This window comes from Schistocerca gregaria, chromosome 1 (assembly GCF_023897955.1).
Source record: "Schistocerca gregaria isolate iqSchGreg1 chromosome 1, iqSchGreg1.2, whole genome shotgun sequence".
Lineage (NCBI taxonomy): Eukaryota > Metazoa > Arthropoda > Insecta > Orthoptera > Acrididae > Schistocerca > Schistocerca gregaria.
The window spans coordinates 864,315,963-864,338,520 of NC_064920.1; the positions used below are offsets into that span (position 1 = coordinate 864,315,963).

The 22,558-nt window shown below is 44.9% G+C and overlaps 1 protein-coding gene and 1 non-coding gene across 2 annotated transcripts in view; both read right to left on the reverse strand.

Moving 5' to 3' along the window:
* The window catches only part of LOC126272961 (uncharacterized), a 359,782-nt gene that overhangs the window by 21,423 nt on the left and 315,801 nt on the right, over window positions 1-22,558 (reverse strand). Inside the window, exon 4 of the mRNA XM_049976286.1 lies at window positions 2,963-3,233. Within this exon, the coding sequence (XP_049832243.1) occupies window positions 2,963-3,233 (271 nt within the window). The remainder of the gene's footprint in view (window positions 1-2,962; window positions 3,234-22,558) is intronic.
* Trnat-ugu (transfer RNA threonine (anticodon UGU)) lies at window positions 21,280-21,354 on the reverse strand. Its single transcript has one exon. It is a non-coding gene; the product is annotated as a tRNA-Thr (tRNA).

Here is a 22,558-nt window from a genome sequence, read left to right on the forward strand (position 1 = left end):
AACAGCAAAACATCCTGCTTTTGCCGATGTGGTCGAACACAATTCAGTCAAGCTTGAAGTTTCTTCAGTGTCGTCACATACGCATTAGAATTTAGGCTGTTCCACTTTGCATGATGTACCCAAGAAAGAGTCCTTCAGAATCGAAAAACACCGTAGCCATACCTTTTGCAGCAGGTGGTGTAGTTCTGATTTTTTTTTCTTGGGTGAATTTGAATGATGCCACACCACTGATTGCCTCTTTATCTCTGTTGAAAATGATGGAGCCATGTTTCATCACCTGTCACAATTCTTCCAAGAAATTCATCTCCACCATTCTCATACTGTTCCAAAAGTTCGCTGCATGCCGCTTTTCTCGTTTCGTTGTGAGCCACTGTCAACATTCTGGGAACCCACCTGGCACAAACCTTTTTTTAACGTCAACACTTTCAGTATTCTGCAAACACTTCCTTCCCCTATCCCATCGTAGCGTGACAATTCATTCACTGTGATGCGTCTGTCAGCAGTCACCAATTCGTTACCTCTCTGCACATTGTCTGGAGTGTGTGCAGTATGAGGCCTGCCACTGCGAGGACAATCCTCAATATTGCCGTGCCCACTTTCATCACGTAACCTGCTTGCCCACCTTCTAATTGTACTGCGAGCGACAGCAGCATCTCTATACACCTTTTTCAACCTCGAGTGGACGTTTCCCACTGTCTCGTCTTCACAGCACAGGAATTCTATGACAGAACGTTGCTTCTGATGAACATCAAGTGTAGCAGCCATCTTGAAGACATGCTGTGACAGCGCCACTCACGGGAACAGGTTGAACTAAGTTTGAAAACAAGCGGGATGGATGTGTCTACACACTGTTAAACTTTCACACATGCAGAATGAAAACTGTATTTTTACAAAAATAATGTGCATTTCTTTTGGAGTGACCCTCTGAGGTGTGCGTACTGCAAGACCTTCGGTACACACACCATCAGATTATTTGACTTGTCGCTCTAACGAAGTAGGCGAGTGTCAGCAATATGTCTCGTGGTCTTATTGTGGCGTGTTTATCTTCTGCCGTTAGGTCAGACGATAGAAATGTCATTTGCACACTTAGAGTAGCAGATTGACAGCGACAAACTTTAAACAGAACTTGATTAATTTTCACACACATTTATTTAAATAATAACAACCATAAAAATTACTTAACTTGGTTCTAGATGATATTTACAATTGACCATGTGAAGTTCCTTTGGTATTGGTACATTAATCTTATTCTCACGTATATCTCTGATAGGTGACAAAGTGTCTATACATTTCTCTTCATGGCTATGTAAAGGAATATGGTAATCTTATTAGGCGCAGACTGAAACTTGGCTACAGACTGGTACAGACAAATGCAGACTAATGCAGACTGACTAATCGGAGGTTTGTACACTCGTTATAATACCTCGAGCGTCCAGGTATTACTGTGCGAGTGTGATCCGTGAGGAGAAAAGGTTGTATGTTAGCAGCAATCTCATTGGCTGTGTTACATATTAATACGCGGATCGGTGGAAGCAGAATTTGGTCCGTCTCAAAGGGAGCGCCATTTCATAGTGCGGAGACGGACAAGCGCTGCGCCTACACTGTTGTGCTTAGCGGGGCGCGCTCTATTGGGAAAGTTGTGTACGCGCTCACTACGCGGAGCCCTCGTATTTATCCTTTTCACAGTTAAAGGTTACTTCTGACAAAGGATCATCCCCCTCGCACCGCCCTCAGATTTAGTTACAAGTCGGCACAGTGGATAGGCCTTGAAAAACTGAATACAGATAAATCGAGAAAAAAGGAAGAAGTTGTGTGGAACTACGAAAAAGTAAGCAAAATATACAAACTGAATAGTCTATGTGCAAGATAGGCAACATCAAGGATAATGTGTGCAAAGGAGCGCTGTGGTCCCGTGGTTAGCGTGAGCAGCTGCGGAACGAGAGGTCCTTGGTTCAAGTCTTCCCTCGAGTGAAAAGTTATTTTTTTTATTTTCGCAAAGTTATGATCTGTCCGTTCGATCATTGACGTTTCTGTTCACTGTAATAAGTTTAGTGTCTGTGTTTTGCGATCGCACCGCAAAACCGTGCGATTAGTAGACGAAAGGACGTGCCTCTGCAATGGGAACCAAAAACATTTGATCGCAAGGTCATAGGTCAACTAATTCCTCCACAGGAAAACACGTCTGATATATTCTATACGACACTGGTGACGGCATGTGCGTCACATGACAGGAATATGTTGCCGACCCACCTAACTTGTACACTTGGTGAATGGGTAAGAAGATTCTTCTATCTTGCCCGATTTAGGTTTTCTTTTCCCACGCCCAGGTTGCCGGGTTCGATTCCCGGCGGGGTCAGGGATTTTCTCTGCCTCGTGATGACTGGGTGTTGTGTGATGTCCTTAGGTTAGTTAGGTTTAAGTAGTTCTAAGTTCTAGGGGACTGATGACCATAGATGTAATGCTCAGAGCCATTTAGGTTTCCTTGTGGATGTGATAATCACTCCCAAAAAAGTGATGAAAACATAAGAGTTTGTCACACAAACTGAAAATATAAATTTAAACTTTTCACTCGAGGGAAAACTTGAACCAAGGACCTCGTTCCACAGCTGCTCACGCTAACCACGGCACCACGGCGCTCCTGAGTTCACACTATCCTTGATGTTGCCTGTCTTGCGCATGGACTACTCAGTTTGTATATTTTGCTTATTTTTTCACAGTTCCACACAACTTTTTCCTGTTTCCTCGATTGATCTGTGTTCAGTTTTTCAAGGTATATCCACTATGCCTACTTATAACTAAATCTGATGGGGGTGCGATGGGGAGGCTCCCTTGTGAGTAACTAATGTACGAACACCTGATATTTATGACGACTCTCAAGATTTGCCCACACTAGTGCGATTTGTGAACGGATCGCGCGACCTGGACACAGACTGCCCTGACAGCAGCCGGGCGGCCTACTTGCCTGCGGCCTGCCGGGGTCTGCGGCCCGCTGCTGCTGCTGCTGCGGCTGCTGCTGGTGGTGGTGGTGGTGGCGGTGCTGCAGCGCGCCGTAGGGGATGCGCACGCTGCGGTCGCCGTCCGTGTCCATGACGCGGGAGGCCCGCGTGATGAGCGGAGCCGGCGCGGGCGTGCCGCCGCGGTGGCCGCGCCACTCGTCCTGCTGCTGCGGCTGCGGCTGCTGCTGCTGCTCCGAGTGGTACTTCTTGGGCGGCTGCGACCACAGCGAGCTCACCCTGCGCAAAATTGTCACACCGTGAACACCTCTATCGACCGCTGCAAAACTTACACCACAGCTTTGTTTCTGTAGCCGTCCTCCGTAGCAACCATATAAATACTTGTTTTGTAAACAAAGCTGCCTTTTCCAGCTGCTAGTTCCTTTATTTATCCCATACGCGTTTCGCCTTCTGTTGTATGGCACCATCAGTGGGATCTATAACCATACAGTTTTGTTAGTTATAGATTATCAAACAGTTCGCTTCGCGATTTTTTGTAAAAAAAAAGTAATTACTTACGATTTGCTGATCTGCGTTTCCTCACATGTGGTCTGGAGGTCGCACTACCACTTTTATCACTGCCATCCTCTTCTCTCTCTCACTCATACACACACACACACACACACACACACACACACACACACAAGGTATAAACATCATAAATATGGCAACAGATAGGGAATCATATCAAAGAAGATCAAACACGTAATGGAGTCACAATATTTACGCTGTGAAAAGCAGTGTACGACAAAATAGTTGTATAGAGTGACAAAAGAACAATTCCACCACAAAAAGGAGTGAGAAACATGGTGAACAGTGTGTGGAAGGCGTTTGTGATTAAATGGCAGTGATAAAAGTGGTAGTGCGACCTCCAGACCAGATGTGAGGAAACGCAGATCAGCAAATCGTAAGTAATTACTTTTTTTTACAAAATATCGCGAAGTGAACTGTTTGATAATCAAAACTAACGAAACTGTATCGTTCTACATCCCACTGATGATGCCTCAGAACAGGAGAAGGAGAAACGCGTATGGGATAAATAAAGTAATTAGCACTAGGAAAAGACAGTTTTATTTACAAAACAAGTATTTACACCACAGAGTTTTCATGTGGATGCCGTGCGTTGATTAAAGTTTCATCCTAAAGCGAGTTTATTTCCACTATTTCCAGTACATAAAAAGAAGTCATTTCTAACAGGGTCGGGTACGAGTTTGTTTTCTGAGGGTGACAATTTTTTGCTTTCCTTTCTTTTCGTCCCCCACCCCCGCCAGATATATTTTCGACTACACTCATGCTCATAAATTAACGATAATTGCCGGATGTGGTGCCACACAACGTGGCACTACACAAAACTGGCGCTAATAGCATAGGCACATAGGGAACACACGCGACACAGATCTGTAAGTCAACGGTACTGGTGATAAGCTGAGAAAACCGTCACGATACACGTGCTGCAAAACGCCGCTGTTTCCTGCGCATGTACCCCGACATCAATTTGGGATATGATCACTATGCACACGTACACAGACCGCGCAACTGGTTGACATACTCTGGATCAGACTGGGGTACAGCCTCCAATTCTTGCACCAGTACCTGCCGGAGCTCCTGAAGTGTCGTAGGGCTTTGAGGACGTGCAGTGATACGTCCACCGAGAGCAACCCAGACGAGCTCGATGGGATTTAGGTCTGGGGAACAGCTAGGACACTCCATTCGCCTGATATTTTCTGTTTCTCGGTGGGTCCGTGCGTCATCATCCATCAGGAGGAAGGTGGGACACATGGCACCCCTCAGAAAGGCGGACATACTGGTGCAAAATGACGTCTCGATACACCTGACCTGTTACAGTTCCTCTGTCAAAGACATGCAGGGGTGTACGTGCACCAATCATAATCCCACCCCACACCATCAAACCCCGACCTCCATACAGGTCCCTTTCAAGAACTTTAAGAGGTTGGTATCTGGTTCCTCGTTCACACCAAATGAAAACCCGGCGGGAATCACTGTTCAGACTATACCTGGACTCGTCCTTGAACATAACATCGGACCACTGTTCCAATAACCATGTACTGTGTTCTTGACACCAGGCTTTACGGGCTCTCCTGTGACCAGGAGTCAGTGGAATGCACCTTGCAGGTCTCCGGGCGAATAACCCATGTCTCTTCAATAGTTTGTAGACTGTGTGTCTAGAGGCAACTGTTCTAGTGGCTGTGGTACGGTCCAGAGCAGGGCTACTTGCAGTACTCCGTGGCCGTCTGCGGGCACTGATGGTGAGATATCGGTCTTCTTGTGGCGTTGTACACTGTGGACGTTCCGCACTGTAGTGCCTGGGCACGTTTCCTGTCTGCTGGAATCATTGCCGTAATCGTGAGATCGCACTTTGTGGCACGACCTGCTGTGTTTGGCCAGTCTCCAGTCGCCCTAGATTTATACCCCTCGTAACGTCATCAATATGTGTTCTCTGAGCCATTTTTAACACACATCCACCATTAGCACGTCTGGAAACGTCTTCACACTTACCCGCTGCACCGTACTCTGACGTGCACCAACACACCCTTGCATATGTGGGCTGGTGCCAGCGCCACCGTGAGACGACCGCAGGTCAGATGCACCGCATGGTCATACCTCGAGGTGATTTAAACCCGCAGACCGGCCACCAGAGCGTTGTTTCACGATGTATCAGCATTGTCTTTAATTTATGAGCATGAGTGTACATCGACATACGTACCATATAGTGCACGGCGGAAGATACTTGTAGCACTACTAGTCCTTCCCTTTCTGGTCCCTCTCTCGAAAGCAGTGAGGGTAAAACGATTGTCTAATTTCTCTTATTTTGTCCTTGCAGTCCTTGGAGGAAATGTTCATTGGCGGCAGCAGAATCGTTGTGCAGTCACCGACAAGTGCCTGTTCTCTAAATTTTCTGACCTGTTTTTTCGCGAAAAGAACATCGCCTCCCCACCGCAGATTCTCTTTTTTAAGTTCGTGGTGCATCTTCGTAATTTAAAAAAAAACCTAGAAACATGCCTCTGAATTTCTTAGAGATCTTCCTGTAATCCGACCAAACACTAGAGCAGTACCCAAGAATGTGTCGCGCTAGTGTTTCATATCTGATAGTGATTAACATTGCAAGGTTGCAGGTTAATGTAAGCGCGAGGTAAGCCATCGTATATCTCAAATGCTGGTACATTAATAACCAGTGCAACTGCCAGAATGTTGAATGCAAGCGTGCAAACATGCATGCATTGTGCTGCACAGGAGCCGCATGGATATCCATGCCTGTTGCCCTTGGGCACTCAATAGAGGGGCAGTTAACGCTTTTCGTGGATGACGCTGGAGTTGTCTCATCACGTCCCATATGTGCTCGATTGCAAACAGATAGAGCATGTTACGGGTAGACTCGAAAAGCGGCACATGAGGGAGCGTTATCCTGTTGGAAAATAGCCTCTGAAGTGCTGTTAATGTATGGCAGCACGACAGGTCGAATTACTAGACTGATATACAAATTTGCAGTTACAGTGCGTAGGACAACCAGGAGTGCGCTCCTGCTGTCGTACGAGATGGCACCCCAGACCATAACTCCACGTGTAGGTTCAAATGGCTCTGAGCACTATGGGACATAACATCTATGGTCATCAGGCTCCTAGAACTTAGAACTACTTAAACCTAACTAACCTAAGGACATCACACAACACCCAGTCATCACGAGTCAGAGAAAATCCCTGACCCCGCCGGGAATCGATCCCGGGAACCCGGGCGTGGGAAGCGAGAACGCTACCACGTGTAGATCCAGGGCGTACAGCACGCAGACAGGTTGGGTGCAGCAACTCAACTGGGCTGCTCCTAACCAACACACAGCCGTCACTGCCACCGAAGCAGAACCAGCTTCCATCAGAAAACACAACAGACCTCCACCCTGCCCTCCAATAAGCTCTCGCTCGTGACCACTGAAGCAGGAAATGTCGGTGGTTTGCGGTCAGTGAAATGCGCGTTACGTGGCATCTGAATCGGAACTGCCCTTGAAGTAACCGATCTGTAATACTTCGTAATGTCACTTTGCTAAAAGGAACTCGTTAAGCTTCGGTTGTACGATTAATCAGTCTAATCTGAAAGCCGTAAATTCAACTAAATACCTAGGTATTACAATTACGAACAACTTAAACTGGAAAGAACACGTAGAAAATGTTGTGGGGAAGGCTAACCCAAGGCTGCGTTTTATTGGCAGGACGCTTAGAAAATGTAACAGACCTACTAAGTAGACTGCCTGCACTACGCTTGTCCGTCCACTTTTAGAATACTGTTGCGCGGTGTAGGAACCTAACCAGATAGGACTGACTGAGTACATCGAAAAAGTTCAAAGAAAGGCAGTACGTTTTGTATTATCGCGAAATATGGGAGAGAGTGTCACAGAAATGATACAGGATTTGGGCTGGAAATCAATAAAAGAAAGGCGTTTTTCTTTGCCACGGATTCTCACGAAATTCCAATCGCCAACTTTCTCCTCCGAATGCGAAAATGTTTTGTTGACACCGACCTACGTAGGGAGGAACGATCGCCACGATAAAATAAGGGAAATCAGCTCGTACGGAAAGATATAGGTGTTCATTCTTTCCGCGCGCTATTCGAGATTGGAATAATAGAGAATTGTGAAGGTGGTTCAATGAACCCTCTGCCAGGCACTTAAATGTGAGTTGCAGAGTATCCATGTAGATGTAGATGTAGATGTAGAACTGCAGCTCAGATTGCTGCTGCAGATGCAGTACGATGTCCCAGAACCACACGCCGAACACGCTGGTTCAAATGGCTCTGAGCAATATGTGACTTAACTTCTGAGGTCATCAGTCCCCTAGAACTTAGAACTTATTAAACATAACTAACCTAATGACATCACACACGTCCATGCCCGAGGCAGGATTCGAACCTGCGACCGTAGCGGTCGCGCGGTTCCAGACCGTAGCGCCTAGAACCGCTCGGTCACTCCGGCCGGCAACACGCTGGTCCCCCGTCTCCGTGGTGCCACGTGGCCGTCCGCAGCCCAGTATTCTTGCGGCCGTACACTGTCGTGACAACCGCAGCCAGCAGTCATATATAGTGGCTATAATCCTACCAAGACTTTCTCCAGTATCATCAGAAGGAACATCCAGCTTCTCGTAGCCCTATGACACGACCTAGTTCAAACTCAATGAGGTGTTGATAATGGAGTCTTTGTCACCTTAAAGGAATTCTTGACTAACATCGACACGGTGTCCAATCTCAAAGGTAACTAACTTTCACGAGCGTTAACGCGTTTATTTAAAGTAAACCTGATTTGCAGCCTCATACTGGAGCCACTCTTAAGCGACTGGCGTGAAATCTGACTAGACATCATCTTTCAGATGTAGAAACATGTCTACCAACTTTCGTTTGTGTCGCACAACTCCTTCTTTGTGTTACGATTTGTTTTCCGTCAGTATAGATCAGCTACAATCTCATAAAATTCTGCCAATAAACCAAAGTAGCAGATTACTGATGACCCTCTCAGTCAGCTCTTTTATTCATATATATATTCCTACTTTTAACTTACCGCAATTATCTAGTATTTTATTAGTTATGATAATGATAGTATTAACAAAGTATACAAAAACTTTTAATATAATAATAAAATGGTTTGTGCTGCTTTAGCTCAACTTGACAGAGAATAGAATTCAAAAATAAATAATTTTAATAGTATCCATTGGTAACGAAACTGACTAAAAAATTCTGATAGCAACAAGTCTCACAGCTTTGACATCACACACGGTCCAGTCACATTAATGTGGCAAACGCCTTTGTCGAACCTCAACGTGCAGTAACCACCCAGAGATGGCAGGTGATAGCACTAGCAGTGGGGAGTATATAAAGCGCGTCAGGGGATGTGGAGAACAGTGTAGCCGTTGTAGCAATGCGGAAATGAAGTGATTCATGTGACGTACAAAAGGACATGATCATTGGCTTTCGAGCCAAGAGTGGATGTTGCTGTTGTCTTCAGTCCAGAGATTGGTTTGATGCAGCTCTCCATGCTACTCTATCCTGTGCAAGCTTCTTCATCTCCCAGTACCTACTGCAACTTGCATCCTTCTGAATCTGCTTAGTGTAATCATCTCTTGGTCTCCATCTAAGATTTTTACCCTCCACGCTGCCCTCCAATACTAAATTGGTGATCCCTTGATGCCCCACAACACGTCCTACCAACCAATCCCTTCTTCTAGTCAGGTTGTGCCACAAACTCCTCTTCTCCCCAATTCCATTCAGTACCTCCTCATTAGTTATGTGATCTACCCATCTAATCTTCAGCATTCTTCTGTAGCACCACATTTCGAAAGCTTCTATTCTCTTCTTGTCCAGACTATTTATCGTCCATGTTTCACTTCCATACATGGCTATACTCCATACAAATACTTTCAGAAATGACTTCCTGACACTTAAATTTATAGTCGATGTTAACAAGTTTCTCTTCTTCAGAAACGCTTTCCTCCCCATTGCCAGGCTACGTTTTATATCCTCTCTACTTTGACCATCATCAATTATTTCGCTCCCCAAACAGCAAAACTGCTTTACTACTTTAAGAGTCTCATTTCATAATCTAATTCCCTCAGCATCACCCGAGTTTCCTCGACTACACTCCATTATCCTCGTTTTGTTTTTGTTGATGTTCATCTCATATCCTCCTTTCAAGACACTGTCCATTCCGTTCAACTGCTCTTCCAGGTCCTTTGCTGTCTCTGACAGAATTACAATGTCATCGGCGAACCTCAAAGTTTTTATTTCTTTTCCATGGATTTTAATACCTACTCCGAATTTTTCTTTTGTTTTCTTTAATGCTTGCTCAATATACAGATTGAATAACATCGTGGATAGGCTACAACCCTGTCTCACTCCCTTCCCAACCACTACTTCCCTTTCATACCCCTCGACTCTTATAACTGCCATTTGGTTTCTGTACAAATTCTAAATAGCCTTTCGCTCCCAAGTTTTAGCCCTGCCACCTTCAGAGTTTGGAAGAGAGTATTCCAGTCAACATTGTCAAAAGCTTTCTCTAAGTCTACAAATGCTAGAAACGTAAATTTGCCTTTCCTTAATCTAGTTTCTAAGGTAATTCGTAACATCAGTATTGCCTCACGTGTTCCAATATTTCTACGGAATTCAAACTGATTTTCTCCGAGGTCGGCTTCTACCAGTTTTTCCATTCGTTTGCAAGGAATTCTCATTAGTATTTTGAAACTGTAACTTATTAAACTGATACTTCGGTGGATGCGTTACCGAAATATCTAAGTTTGTAAACTGATCGTCTACCACCATGGTTAAAGTATAACGTGCATGGCAAAATGGCACTATTTAAAACCGGCATTGAGGCACTTGTGGTGTACCATGTGCCACAGATGACAGCAGTGAACGATGGCTGCAGAGATGCGTAAGGGCGAGCAACGGTCAACTGTTGCGCAACTCACCCCCAGATGAACCAAGGGGCTAATCCTCGATGACCGTTCAGCGAACGTTGCTGCAATGGACTTCTGCAACTGGAGCCTTGTTCGTGCAGCCATGCTGACTTCTGTTCATCGGCAACCAAGGATGGACTTTACACCCCAGTGCCGCAACTGGATATCCAGTGCGTGGCGACAGGTGACCTTTTCACACGAATCACATTTTATGTTCCATAGGGCAGATGGTGGTTGGCATGTAGGCCGTGAAACGTCTCAAAGCAAACACCCATCGGACAGATAGCAAGCACCCTGCAACGAGCGCGAAAGAGTCCAGGCCGGAGGTGGGAGGGTTGTGGTCTTGGGAATGTTTTCATGGCGTTCGCTGGATTATCTCGTCAATCTGGAAGGCACAATCGATCAATACAAGTATGCATCTATCCTTGGGGACGATGCCCACCCCTACAAGCAGTTTGATTTGCCTTGGCAAAGCTTTAACACTTATGAAATAATTTGACACGATTCTCAGAAGCTTTCTGCACAGCTACAACACCGATTTACTGTGAACACTGGAACAAAATCTCCCAGGTCACGAGGAACTGAATATGCGCTGTCGTTTAAGTTTGTCATTCTAAAACAGTCCTCTCCGTGTGCGGTTCGCCTGTGGCTAGACTTGCCCGCTGCACATGCGGCGACCACATTCCACTCGTGCCTCCTGTCAAACGCAGTAACAATGCTCTGTGAGCTGCAGTTTTATTGTCATTATTCGCTACTTCTTTCTACCGGTGTTACAAATTGAACCAGGTTTCACACGGTTGCACGGTATTCGTCAGTGCCAACATTGCTATCCTTATACAGCAGACGTTCTCTTCAGGAAACATGATACTGAAACTGGAACACAACGTCAGCCATTAGCCAAGTCCACTGATCACGTAACAACAGGTTCCCCAGGGTTGCATTGTGTTTTTTTATGCTACATAACAAATACTGAACTAACTGTATTATGTAATTTACTCAAAATGACAAACGATTATGGCTGATCGGTGTATTGTCGACTGTGTGACAGTCTACTTGCACATTTTCTTTGTAGGCGTCTATTCTGTCATTTTTAGCGTCTCATTTCAGGTTTCTAAATTTGGTAACGCTTGTTGTGAGCTATCCATTTCTCTGCATTTATTTCGAGTGTTTGCATCAATTAGTTATCAAGTGTTCTCGTGCCACTTTACTCGATTACTAATCACGAAATAAAATGGCGGCTGATCTTTATTGTAGGAATCTGTAGGAATCAGCATGGGTTTCGAAAAAGACGATCGTGTGAAACCCAGCTCGCGCTATTTGTCCACGAGACTCAGAGGGCCATAGACACGGGTTCCCAGGTAGATGCCCTGTTTCTTGACTTCCGCAAGGCGTTTGATGCAGTTTCCCACAGTCGTTTAATGAACAAAGTAAGAGCAGTTGTGTGATTGAATTGAAGAGTTCCTAGATAACAGAAGGCAGCATGTCATTCTCAATGGACAGAAGTCTTCCGGAGTAAGAGTGATTTCAGGCGTGCCGCAGGGGAGTGCCGTAGACCGTTGCTATTCACAATATACATAAATGACCTGGTGGATAACGTCGTAGGTTCACTGAGGCTTTTTGCGGATGATGCTGTGGTATATCGAGAGGTTGTAACAATGGAAAATTGTACTGAAATGCAGGAGGATCTGCAACGAATTGACGCATGGTGCAGGGAATGGCAATTGAATCTCAATGTAGATAAGTGTAATGTGCTGCGAATAGATAGAACGTAAGATCCTTTATCATTTAGCTACAATATAGCACGTCAGCAACTGGAAGCAGTTAATTCCATAAATTATCTGGGAGTAGGCATTAGGAGTGATTTAAAATGGAATGACCATATAAAATTAATCGTCGGTAAAGCAGATGCCAGACTGAGATTCATTGGTAGACTCCTAAGCAAATGCAGTCCGAAAACAAAGGAAGTAGGTTACAGCACACTTGTTCGTCCACTGCTTGAATACTGCTCACCGGTGTGGGATTCGTACCCGATAGGGTTGATAGAAGAGGTAGAGAAGATCCAACGGAGATGAGTGCGCTTCATTACACGATCATTTAGTAATCGAGAAAGTGTTACGGAGATGATAGATAAACTCCAGTGGAAGACTCTACAAGAGAGACGTTCAGTGACTCGGTATGGGCTTTTGTTGAAGTTTCGTGAACATACCTTCACCGGGGAGTCAAGCAGTATATGTCGCGAAGAGACCATGAGGATAAAATCAAAGAGTTTTGAGCCCACACAGAGGCACACCGACAATCTTTCTTTCCATGAAAAATACGAGACTGGAAGAGAAGGGAGAACCGATAGAGATACTCAAGGTACACTCCGCCACACACCGTCAGGTGGCTTGCGGAGTATGGATGTAGATGTAGACGTAGACTGTGCAGGAATAAACTACAGAAATAAATGGTACGAAAAAAGTGACAAACATTGTTTCTATTTACACGGAGATGAAACAATTTGTTACTTGATACAGGAACGCACCATGCTAGCTCAAGATTATCAAAGACTGAAACATAATTTTGTAGTTAAAGTAAATTTTATTTTGCTTCAACGTTTTATAGAATTAGATGAGATGTCTTGCTTAGATTAGGGTGTCAGTTGACTCAGTAGGGACTTCGTGTTACTCATCTTGATTTTTGTAGAGCGTCAGTTCGTGTTGTCAGTCTTTGGACGTCTTCGTTGTTTCCTGTAACTGCTGTCTCGGTGGTGGTACATGTCACTACAAATACGTTTACTTGCAGTAAGTCTCTCGATTGTTCAGATGAGCATCACTTCCGATAAGACTGTGGGAATAAGGAAACTTACTTGCTGCAACATGATCTGATAAACTGTTTGTGCCACGGCGGCGCCTGCTTCTCTGGATTCGTGAGTGCTGGGGACGTCGCAGCCTCAAAAGGACAACGATCAGTGAAGTAGCGGTGTGGGGTTGATAACCGCTTGAAGTACTTAAGAACCATACGTAGCAGGCTTAGTACTGTTGGCATATCGAGTTTGCACAACTACCATAGACGAGTGTATGATGAGCGCACTCTCTCCAAAAGTCTCAGTTAAAGGAAAATGACGCCTCTTATTAGTACGAGAGGCGTTTAGTAAGTAATGTAGCGCTTTTTTTCTTGACTAGTTTCGGTTGAAAAAAATGCAGAATTTGTTGTGGGACATCGTGGAATATTTTCGCTTCAGCCCCTGTAGTTTCGTAAGTGGCGATGCTACACGTAGTCTTCAAAATGACGTCTGTAACAGAGGTGCGTTCCAAGCAGAGAGCTGTCATTCAGTTCCGCGCAAACCTGCCCGATGTCCCTCGTGTCGGCCAGCCGCACGCAGCTGTGACTCCTGCCATGTTGGTGCGTGCGAACACACTCATTCGAGATGATCGACGGATCACACTCACGCACTCGTTGCCCAAACGGACGTCTCTGTTGGTGGTGCCGACACACTTGTCCACCAGTTGGGGTTCTCAAAGGTGTCTGCCTGCTGGGTTCTTCGCCGCCTAACAGAAGACCACAAAGGACACCGAATGACCATCTGTGCAGGGTTATTTGCATGTTACGAGGCTGATCGTGACTATTTTTTGTCGAACAACGTCATAGGCTATGAAACATGGGTTCATTACTTCGAACCGGAAACAGAATGGCAATCCACAGAGGGGCGCTAGAGCATCTCTCCTGCGAAGAAAAGGTTCAAAGCTGCGTCCTCAGTCGGCTGTTATGGCAATTGTCTTCTAGGACTCTAAAGGGGTTATTCTGTTTGATGTCGTCCCTCATGGCCGGCCGCTGTGGCCGAGCGGTTCTAGGCGCTTCAACCCGGAACTGCGCTGCTGCTACGATCGCAGGTTCGAATCCTGTCTCGGGTATGGATGTGTGTGATGTCCTTAGGTTAGTTAGGTTAAAGTTGTTCTAGGGGACTGATTACCTCAGATGTTAAGTCCCATAGTGCTTAGAGCTATTTGAACCATTTGAATCATCAACTCTAAAGTGCACGGTGCTACATTCAGGAAACTGAAGAAAGGACTTCGACGTGTTCATTGCCACAAGAAATCATACAAACTTCTCCTTTTCCATGACAACGCAAGGCCTCACACATCTCTGCGACCAAAGAGGAGTTCACAAAACTTCATTAGAGTGTTCTTCCTCATACATTCTACAACCCAGATCAGACACTTTCCGACTTCCTTCTGTTTGGCGCAATGAAGGGTGCACTCTGCGGGAAACAGTATGTGGATGGTGGGGAGGCTATTGATGCAGCAGGACGTTGGCTCCCACGTTGACTATTAGAATGGTTCCATGCAGGCATACGAGCCCTACCAGTAAGGTGGTGTGAGGCCGTTATATTGAAAGGAGATTACGTTGAAAAACAGGGTTTTGTTGCAAAAAGAGTAGAGGATAATGTGGTGTTTTGGAATCCTGAAGAAAACCAATCTGCTTTCAGAAATAAATCGGTTGCGTTACTTATTGAACGCCCCTCGTGCATAAATCAACAAAATCATGTTCTAGTGTTTAAAGTAGGTATCATTAAAGTGCCCATAAACGATTTTGCTAGCAATTAGTGGTTTCCTTTTTGTACATCGTAACAGAAAGTATTATCAGGTACCAGTTTTTCAGCTTTCTGACCATATATAATTCGCCGTTTAATTATTTTGCATAAAATTCCCGCGAGCTGAGCCTAAAACATAATATACCCGTCCAGTGTCATTATTTGTGGGCGACATTCTTCTCATAAGTCTCCGAGCCACGTCATGCGCTCGCTGGACAGTTTCACACGTGCTCCTCCGGTACACAGCCGCTCCGTCAAGAGCGGCATTGGCAGTCGCCCAACAATGTGGCGCAGCTCGATCGCTAATAGGACCGCAGCTGGATTTACTTTGCTCACACGACTCGGATCGCTTCATTTGACTGTGAACATGAATGTGAACGCTAATGCGCTCTGGCTTCTTCCTGTCTTCGGCTCCACTCAGCAGCTTTTCTACCAGTTATGACTCGGCAGTGAGGTACTGGAGTAACAGCGTGTGGAAGTATGAACTGCAATGTTCTATCAGGTTTTCCCAGCGTCATTGATTAATGACGAACTCCGGGCGCTCAGTCGAGTTGTTTTCATTTTATGCGCAGTATTTCGACGGCCGACCTAGTCGTCTTATTCAGGAACGGAAGTTTTAGTGTAAACAAGGCTTGGAAAAATTTGGAAATTTGTGGTATGGTCTTACGGGACCAATCTGCTAAGGCCATCGGTACATAAACCTACACACTACTTAATCTAACTTAAACTAACTTACACTATGAACAACACATACACCCATGCCCGAGGGAGGGCTCGAATCTCCGTTGGGGGAGCCGCACCGACCGTGACAAGGCGGCCCAGACCGCGCGGCTACCCCGCTCGGCAAACAAGACTTGGGTCCGACGCACAATTTATTGAGATCTCGCCGGCCATCGTATACACAAAAGGTGAGGAACTGAGACAATGTGTGTTTCACCAAATATCAGTGCAGAATTCGAGAAAAGAAAGAACGTCAAAGGGCATCACGAGTTGAAATCAGCTATACGAGTAAATGGGGGCGTGGCACCAACAATAGTTTACAGTCAGGATGGAGCCCACAAAGAGAATAAACAGCACATGAAGGAGATGGCTGCATCGGTCGTCGAAATATTGTGCATAAAATGGGAACACCAACTAGGCTGAACACCTGGAAGCACATCATTAAAGAACTGAAATGATCACGTAGGTGAATTGGCAGATACAGTTTACAGTCATGTCATTGGTAGGAAACTGAGATTTCTCTATGAAAGAGGCTTTACTACATATACTATCCAGTCAGATTAATGTAACCCCCCCCCCAATCAAAAGCCTGAAAAATGGTGGGTGGGTGGATGTGGGTAGATTACACGTTATACAACTAGCAGTCGTGCGGTTATCATTTTCGTTCCCGCTCATCTTTCAACACTTAACATGCCCTCCCTTGAAGCTCAGGAATGTGTAAAGAAGACAGATTTCTCCATTATTTTGGTCACCATCTGTACATGAAAATATTCATTAAAGAAGGTTTGCCCCACCGCGATGTTCACCGATTTAGTGATAATTTCATCTGCAGAGGAAAAGTGCAGCAGTGGTCTGACTAACGCAGTGCATTCCGCGAACCTTTGTAGGAAGAATACGTTTTACGAAAGTGGTCGGTATTTGGAACTGGTGCTGAACGTTGTCAGCGTCCAGAAGAACGTGGCAATGCTTGCGTGCGTTTCTTCAGACACAATATTCGTGCTTCATCTTTTTCTGACGATGAATATATATATATATATCTTCAAATGTGCAAATGTGTATGAGTTGCTGGCCGTTGTGGCCGAGCGGTTGTAGGCGCTTCGGTCCGGAACCGCCCTGCTGCTACGGTCGCCGGTTCGAATTCTGCCTCGGGCATCGATGTGTGTGATGTCCTTAAGTTAGGTTTAAATAGTTCTAAGTTTAGGGGACTGATGACCTCAGATGTTAAGTCCCACAGCGCTTAGAGCCATTTCTATGAATTCCTAAGGGAACAAACTGCTGAGGTCATCGGTCATCGGTCCATAGACTTACACCCTACTTAAACTAATTTATGCTAAGAACAACACACACACCTATGCCCGAGAGAGGACTCGAACTTCAGGCGGGAGTAGCCTCGCAATATGTGACATGGTGTGTCAAACCGCGCGGCTGCTCCGCGCGGCAAAGAATATCGTACTCGATGATGTTGTCAACTGACTGAATTAATGACACCAAAAATGGTTACTTAAACTAGAGTTTAAATACAACAAATAGTACTGAAGGCACCTACGTGGGAAGTACGTGAAAGTGTGTGGCAAGTGGCAAGTATTTTGTACTATTATTTATACTCGTAACATTCTTTTACCTTCTGAAGGCATCCTCAGTAATCCAAAATATTAATGAGGTGTTTCCCAGTCGGAATAACGTGAAGACTTTCTTCAGTTCAGTTAACATACTTTCACAGGTGAAGGTAGAAATCAGTTTTACCTCATTTCAAACGCCAGGTCAAGGATAGTGAAACCAGCATTGACTGAGCCTCGGTTGACTTTAATCTTCTCTGGAAAAATTAATCAAACCAAATACGGTCCTCAGATGCTTATCGGGATGAGTCAAACAGCGATTTGTCCAGAGGCAGTTGTGGCGCAGCCGCTGCCGTGATCTTAACGGAGCCTGCCGCCCTATGTCTTCTCGCTTATTGCCAGTATGAATATCTTTCGGCTCTACGTTGAAGAAATCAACGCATCAAAACTGAGATTTCGTTACTTTTTCCGCTATATGGAAACACGAGATACACGGCTCAACGTGAAAAAGCATTTGACATCCACGTCGCGTGAGGAACAAAAACCCTGCGCCACAGGTAGGGTAAACATCGTAACTTAGGTTGCGCAGCAGGTGCGTATGCAGATGGAGAGCGGAGAGCGAGTGGACGGCCTAAGCGATAAGGGTCTAGGAAAACTAGTTTTTGTGCGATGGATATGCTCGAATGACGTTATTTAACGTGTCCCATTAATTTACGTAATCATTCAAATATTAATTGCCGGTAAATGATACTTATTTATGAAGTGCGTTTAATGCGTAATTTGTATTCACAGTCATCAGAGGCTTAATTCGTGGTGTTCATCCGAGAGTTAATTTCCAGAATAACGATGTCATCAGAAACAAGTTTCTGGATCTGAGTTTCGCATCTAACGCAGCCTGTGAGCTGTCTGTGTTGGCCCCTACTAATACATGTTTCGCTCTGCACAACCACTTTTGTTCAATGTTTATGCAATATTATCGCTCGGGTTTTACAATTTTCAGAAGTTCATTGGTTTGTAATCCACGATAAAGGATTAACACTACGAATTGTAGCATGTGTCTGAAATGCCTCAGAAAATCGAAAGGGAATGTGTGAATATAGGAGCAAGAAGCGAATCTTTATGCTATGGTAGGCTTGTTTGGTCCTTATGCGACACAATTCGGGAACAAGAAGCGAATCTTTATGCTATGGTAGGCTTGTTTGGTCCTTATGCGACACAATTCGGGAAGTCATGCCACACTGACAAATAGCTAGTAGACTCAACATCTCACGATGCAAGAGTTTTTCCTGCCTTATTTCAGAAGATTCGAGTCTTTAGTCTTGAAAACCTGTCAGACATTTTGTGCTTTTTGCAACGATATAGAAATTGGTACTACAACCTGTGTTAGAATGCAAAGTGATGAACACGAAATATATTCCAGAAAATTTTCAGTGTCCTTAACGAACACAACACTATATTTCAAAAATGACTCACTCGTATATATTTAATTTTATCCTAAACAGAAAAATTAGTAACGTTGTTATACTAGCCCTAAAACCACACATTTCTTTCGTATTTACTGCTACGTGCCTGTTACGGCAGGATATTCACTGCTCTCTGCATAATTTTTTTATTCTTTAGATTCATTCAGATTTACTAGAACTGGGCGCGATGCATATTATTTTTGGTCGAATCCCCCTCCAAATCCGAAGGGGAGATCAAATAACTCGGAGATATTTAGGGAAAAGTTATGCTGAATTAGGGATCATCTGAGACAGCATCTCGCCTAAGTAGATTAGACCATTCCGGAATAAACAGATTGCATAGTTGTAATGCTTTTCTTATATACTATCGTAATTAGGCAAAATACATTGTTTGGAGTATCGATTGATGTTTCAGTAAGTGAAATGTCTTAATTTCTCAATGACTACACGCTTCTGAGATCTATGCTATCGAAAAATTAAGCAGATCGAAGCTGTTCTGACACCTACAGTACAAGACGTGTGGCTTGCATTCTGTAAACGTCATTCAGTAGAACAGCAGAGCATGCAATAATGGAAATTAGCTGAATCCACCGAGTCGAGCTTTGGTGCTGGAATATTAGCGACAAGCGAGGACGACGCCAACTCAGAACCGGGTTCCCTGTTAGCACGAAGGCATATTTCAGCACATGTTCAACTAAACAGTTGGGTTTTTTGCTGAAAACTATCTGCAAGAAGAATAGGAAAAAAAGAAGAAGGGGAAGAAGAAGAATGAAACCTGGCAGAGTGACAGAAAGAACAGTGAATTGAAATGAAAATATGAAAGTGGGTTATATTTTCCTTTCTAGTTGTCGTTCCACAGTCAGCCGTCACAAGTTTGAAAATCTGAAACACAAAGTAAAGGATCTAGAGCGAAGACGGCATGATGGATCCAGTAATGTGGACTAGTTCACAATGCGGTCATAGATCGGTTTTCCAGAAGTATCGGTGTAATTTTTTGGGATGATCAACATTTCGTCTATTTTGGTTTCAATATTCGGTGACAAAATTTTGTGAAGTGTTTTTAGTAATTTTAGTATTGTTTAATTACACGATTGCCGAACAATCAGTGCAAAGAGTCCCCTCCCTCCTACCATTAAAAATCTGGGGATAGGCTAGCGGAGCGATTTAAAGTGGTGCTACAATACCTAACTCATCGTAGGAAAGACAAACACCCTGTAGCTGAGATTCGTTGGAAGAATCGTCAGTAACCGTAATTTACCCACTTAGGAGGTAGATTACAAAGTTTTCGCTCGACCGATGTTTGTATTGGTCCTTAGCTTGTGATCCTTACCAGGTAGGATTGATAGAAGAAACAGAGAAGGTCGAAAGAAGAACAAGTTTCGTCACAGGTTCGTTCAGTAAGTTCCAACTCGTCGCAGAGTTGATCATTCAACTCCAATAGCAGACGCTGCAAGAGAGGCACTGTGTATCGCGATGTGGTTTGCTACCATCGTTCTGAGGGTGTATTTTCCTAAAAGGGTAAAACAATATATTGCTCTTTTCAAAATACGAGAGGCGTTCAATAAGTCATGTAACACATTTTTTTTTAAAGCAGCTGATTTTATTCAAGATTCCAACACACCATATTCTTCTCCACTCTTTCAGCTACAAAACGCTGTTTTCCAACATACTCTCCGTTCAATGTGATGGCCTTACACCAGCTTATAGCGAGGGCCCGTACGCCCGCATGCTACCACTCTACTGGTCGACATCAGAGTCAACGCCTTACTGCGTCAACAACCTCCCCATCATTCAAGTACCGCTTCCCGCTGATCGCATATTTCACTCAGCCAGACACGTGGAAATCGGAAGGTGCGAGATTCGGGCTTCAAGGTGGATGAGCAACAACGTCCAGTGATGTTTTTGTGAGCTCCTCTAGGGTGCATAGACTTGTGTGAGGCCTTGCGTTGTCGGGGAGAAGGAGAAGTTCGTTTGCATTTTTGTGGTGACGAACAGGCTGAAGTAGTTTCTTCATTTTCCTGAGAGTAGCACAGTACACTTCAGAGCTGATCGTTGCACAATGAGATAGGACAACAAACAGAATAACCCCTTCAGAGTCCCAGAAGACTGTCGCCACGACTTTAAAGGCTGTGAGTGCAGCTTTGAAATTATTTTTCGAGGGAGATGCGGTGTGGGGCCACTCTGTGGATTGTCGTTTTGTTTCTAGTTCGAAGTGATCAACCAGCCTGTGACGATGTTCGACAAATAAATCTCACGATTAGCTTCGTTAAGCGCAAGCAGTTCGACACAGAGTCCTTCGTTGCTATTTATTGTCTTCTGGCGAGGAAACCAATGGGCACACACCTCTGAGTACCCCAACGGGTGGACGAGTGTGTCAGCACTACCGACAGAGAAGTCTAGTTGTGAAGCGAGGAGTTGGAATGTGATCCGTTGATCACCTCTGATGAGAGTGAAATGATAATTAAATCAATACCTTAAGATGTTGACAGGCGTTGATAAACATCAACAGGGGCAGCTGGAAATGTCTGCCCCGGCCGGGACTCGAACCCGGGATCTCCTGCTTACATGGCAGACGCTCTATCCATCTGAGCCACCGAGGGCACAGAGGATAGTGTGACTGCAGGGATTTATCCCTTGCACGCTCCCCGTGAGACATGTCCTAAAGAACAGATAGCCGGCCGCGGTGGTCTCGCGGTTAAGGCGCTCAGTCCGGAACCGCGCGACTGCTACTGTCGCAGGTTCGAATCCTGCCTCGGGCATGGATGTGTGTGATGTCCTTAGGTTAGTTAGGTTTAAGTAGTTCTAAGTTCTAGGGGATTGATGACCTCAGGAGTTAAGTCCCATAGTACTCAGAGCCATTTTTAAAGAACAGATATCATTTGCATATAGTTAAGGTTAACCGGCCATTGAACTTCTTCTTCTGTGCTGGATGCACACGCATTGCCCGAACTCTTACGGGAGTCGGTAAGATTGTTTGCGCCAGTAATGAGTATAATGGGCTGGGGCACTACGAATGTAGTGTGTGGACATTAAGTTGGGAACGTTGGTCTCACGGGGAGCGTGCAAGGGATATATTCCTACAGTCGCACTATCCTCTGTGCCCTCGGTGGCTCAAATGGATAGAGCGTCTGCCATGTACGCAGGATGTCCCGGGCTCGAGTCCAGGTCGGGGCACACATTTTCAACTGTCCCCGTTGATGTATATCACCACCTGTCGACAGAGTAAGGTCTTGATTTAATCATCATTTCATTCTAAGTAGCTGCAAGGTGACCGATGTTATCTGTTCTTTCGGACATGTCCGAAAGAGCAGATACCATCTTCATATTCATCTAATGAGAGTGTTCGCACGTTCCAACATTGCAGGAGTACAGTTATGTGCAGCCGGCCGGCATGTGAAAGACTGAAGAGGTTTTTACGACCTTATTGCGATGATGACAGACCCTTCGGCCAACGACTCACCGTGCTTTTGTTCATTGCCAGGTCTCCGAAGACATACTGCAAGTGCCTATGAATATCTGTGATGCTCTAGTTTTCCGCCAAAAGAAACACAATGACAGCTGTCTACTAGTAACGCACCTTCGTTAGACACACCATTTGGAAGGGTATGTATAGCGTCGCCACCTATTGGAACTTCAAGAAACTATATGGGCTGAAGCGGAAATATTCCACGATGTCCCACAACAAATTCCGCATTTTTTCAACCGAAAATCGCAGAGAAAAGAAAACTTCCTGAACATATCTCGTCCTCTCTCCTTTTTCTTGTCATCAGTCTTCTCCTAGTTTGTTGCTGTCCGCCACGAATTC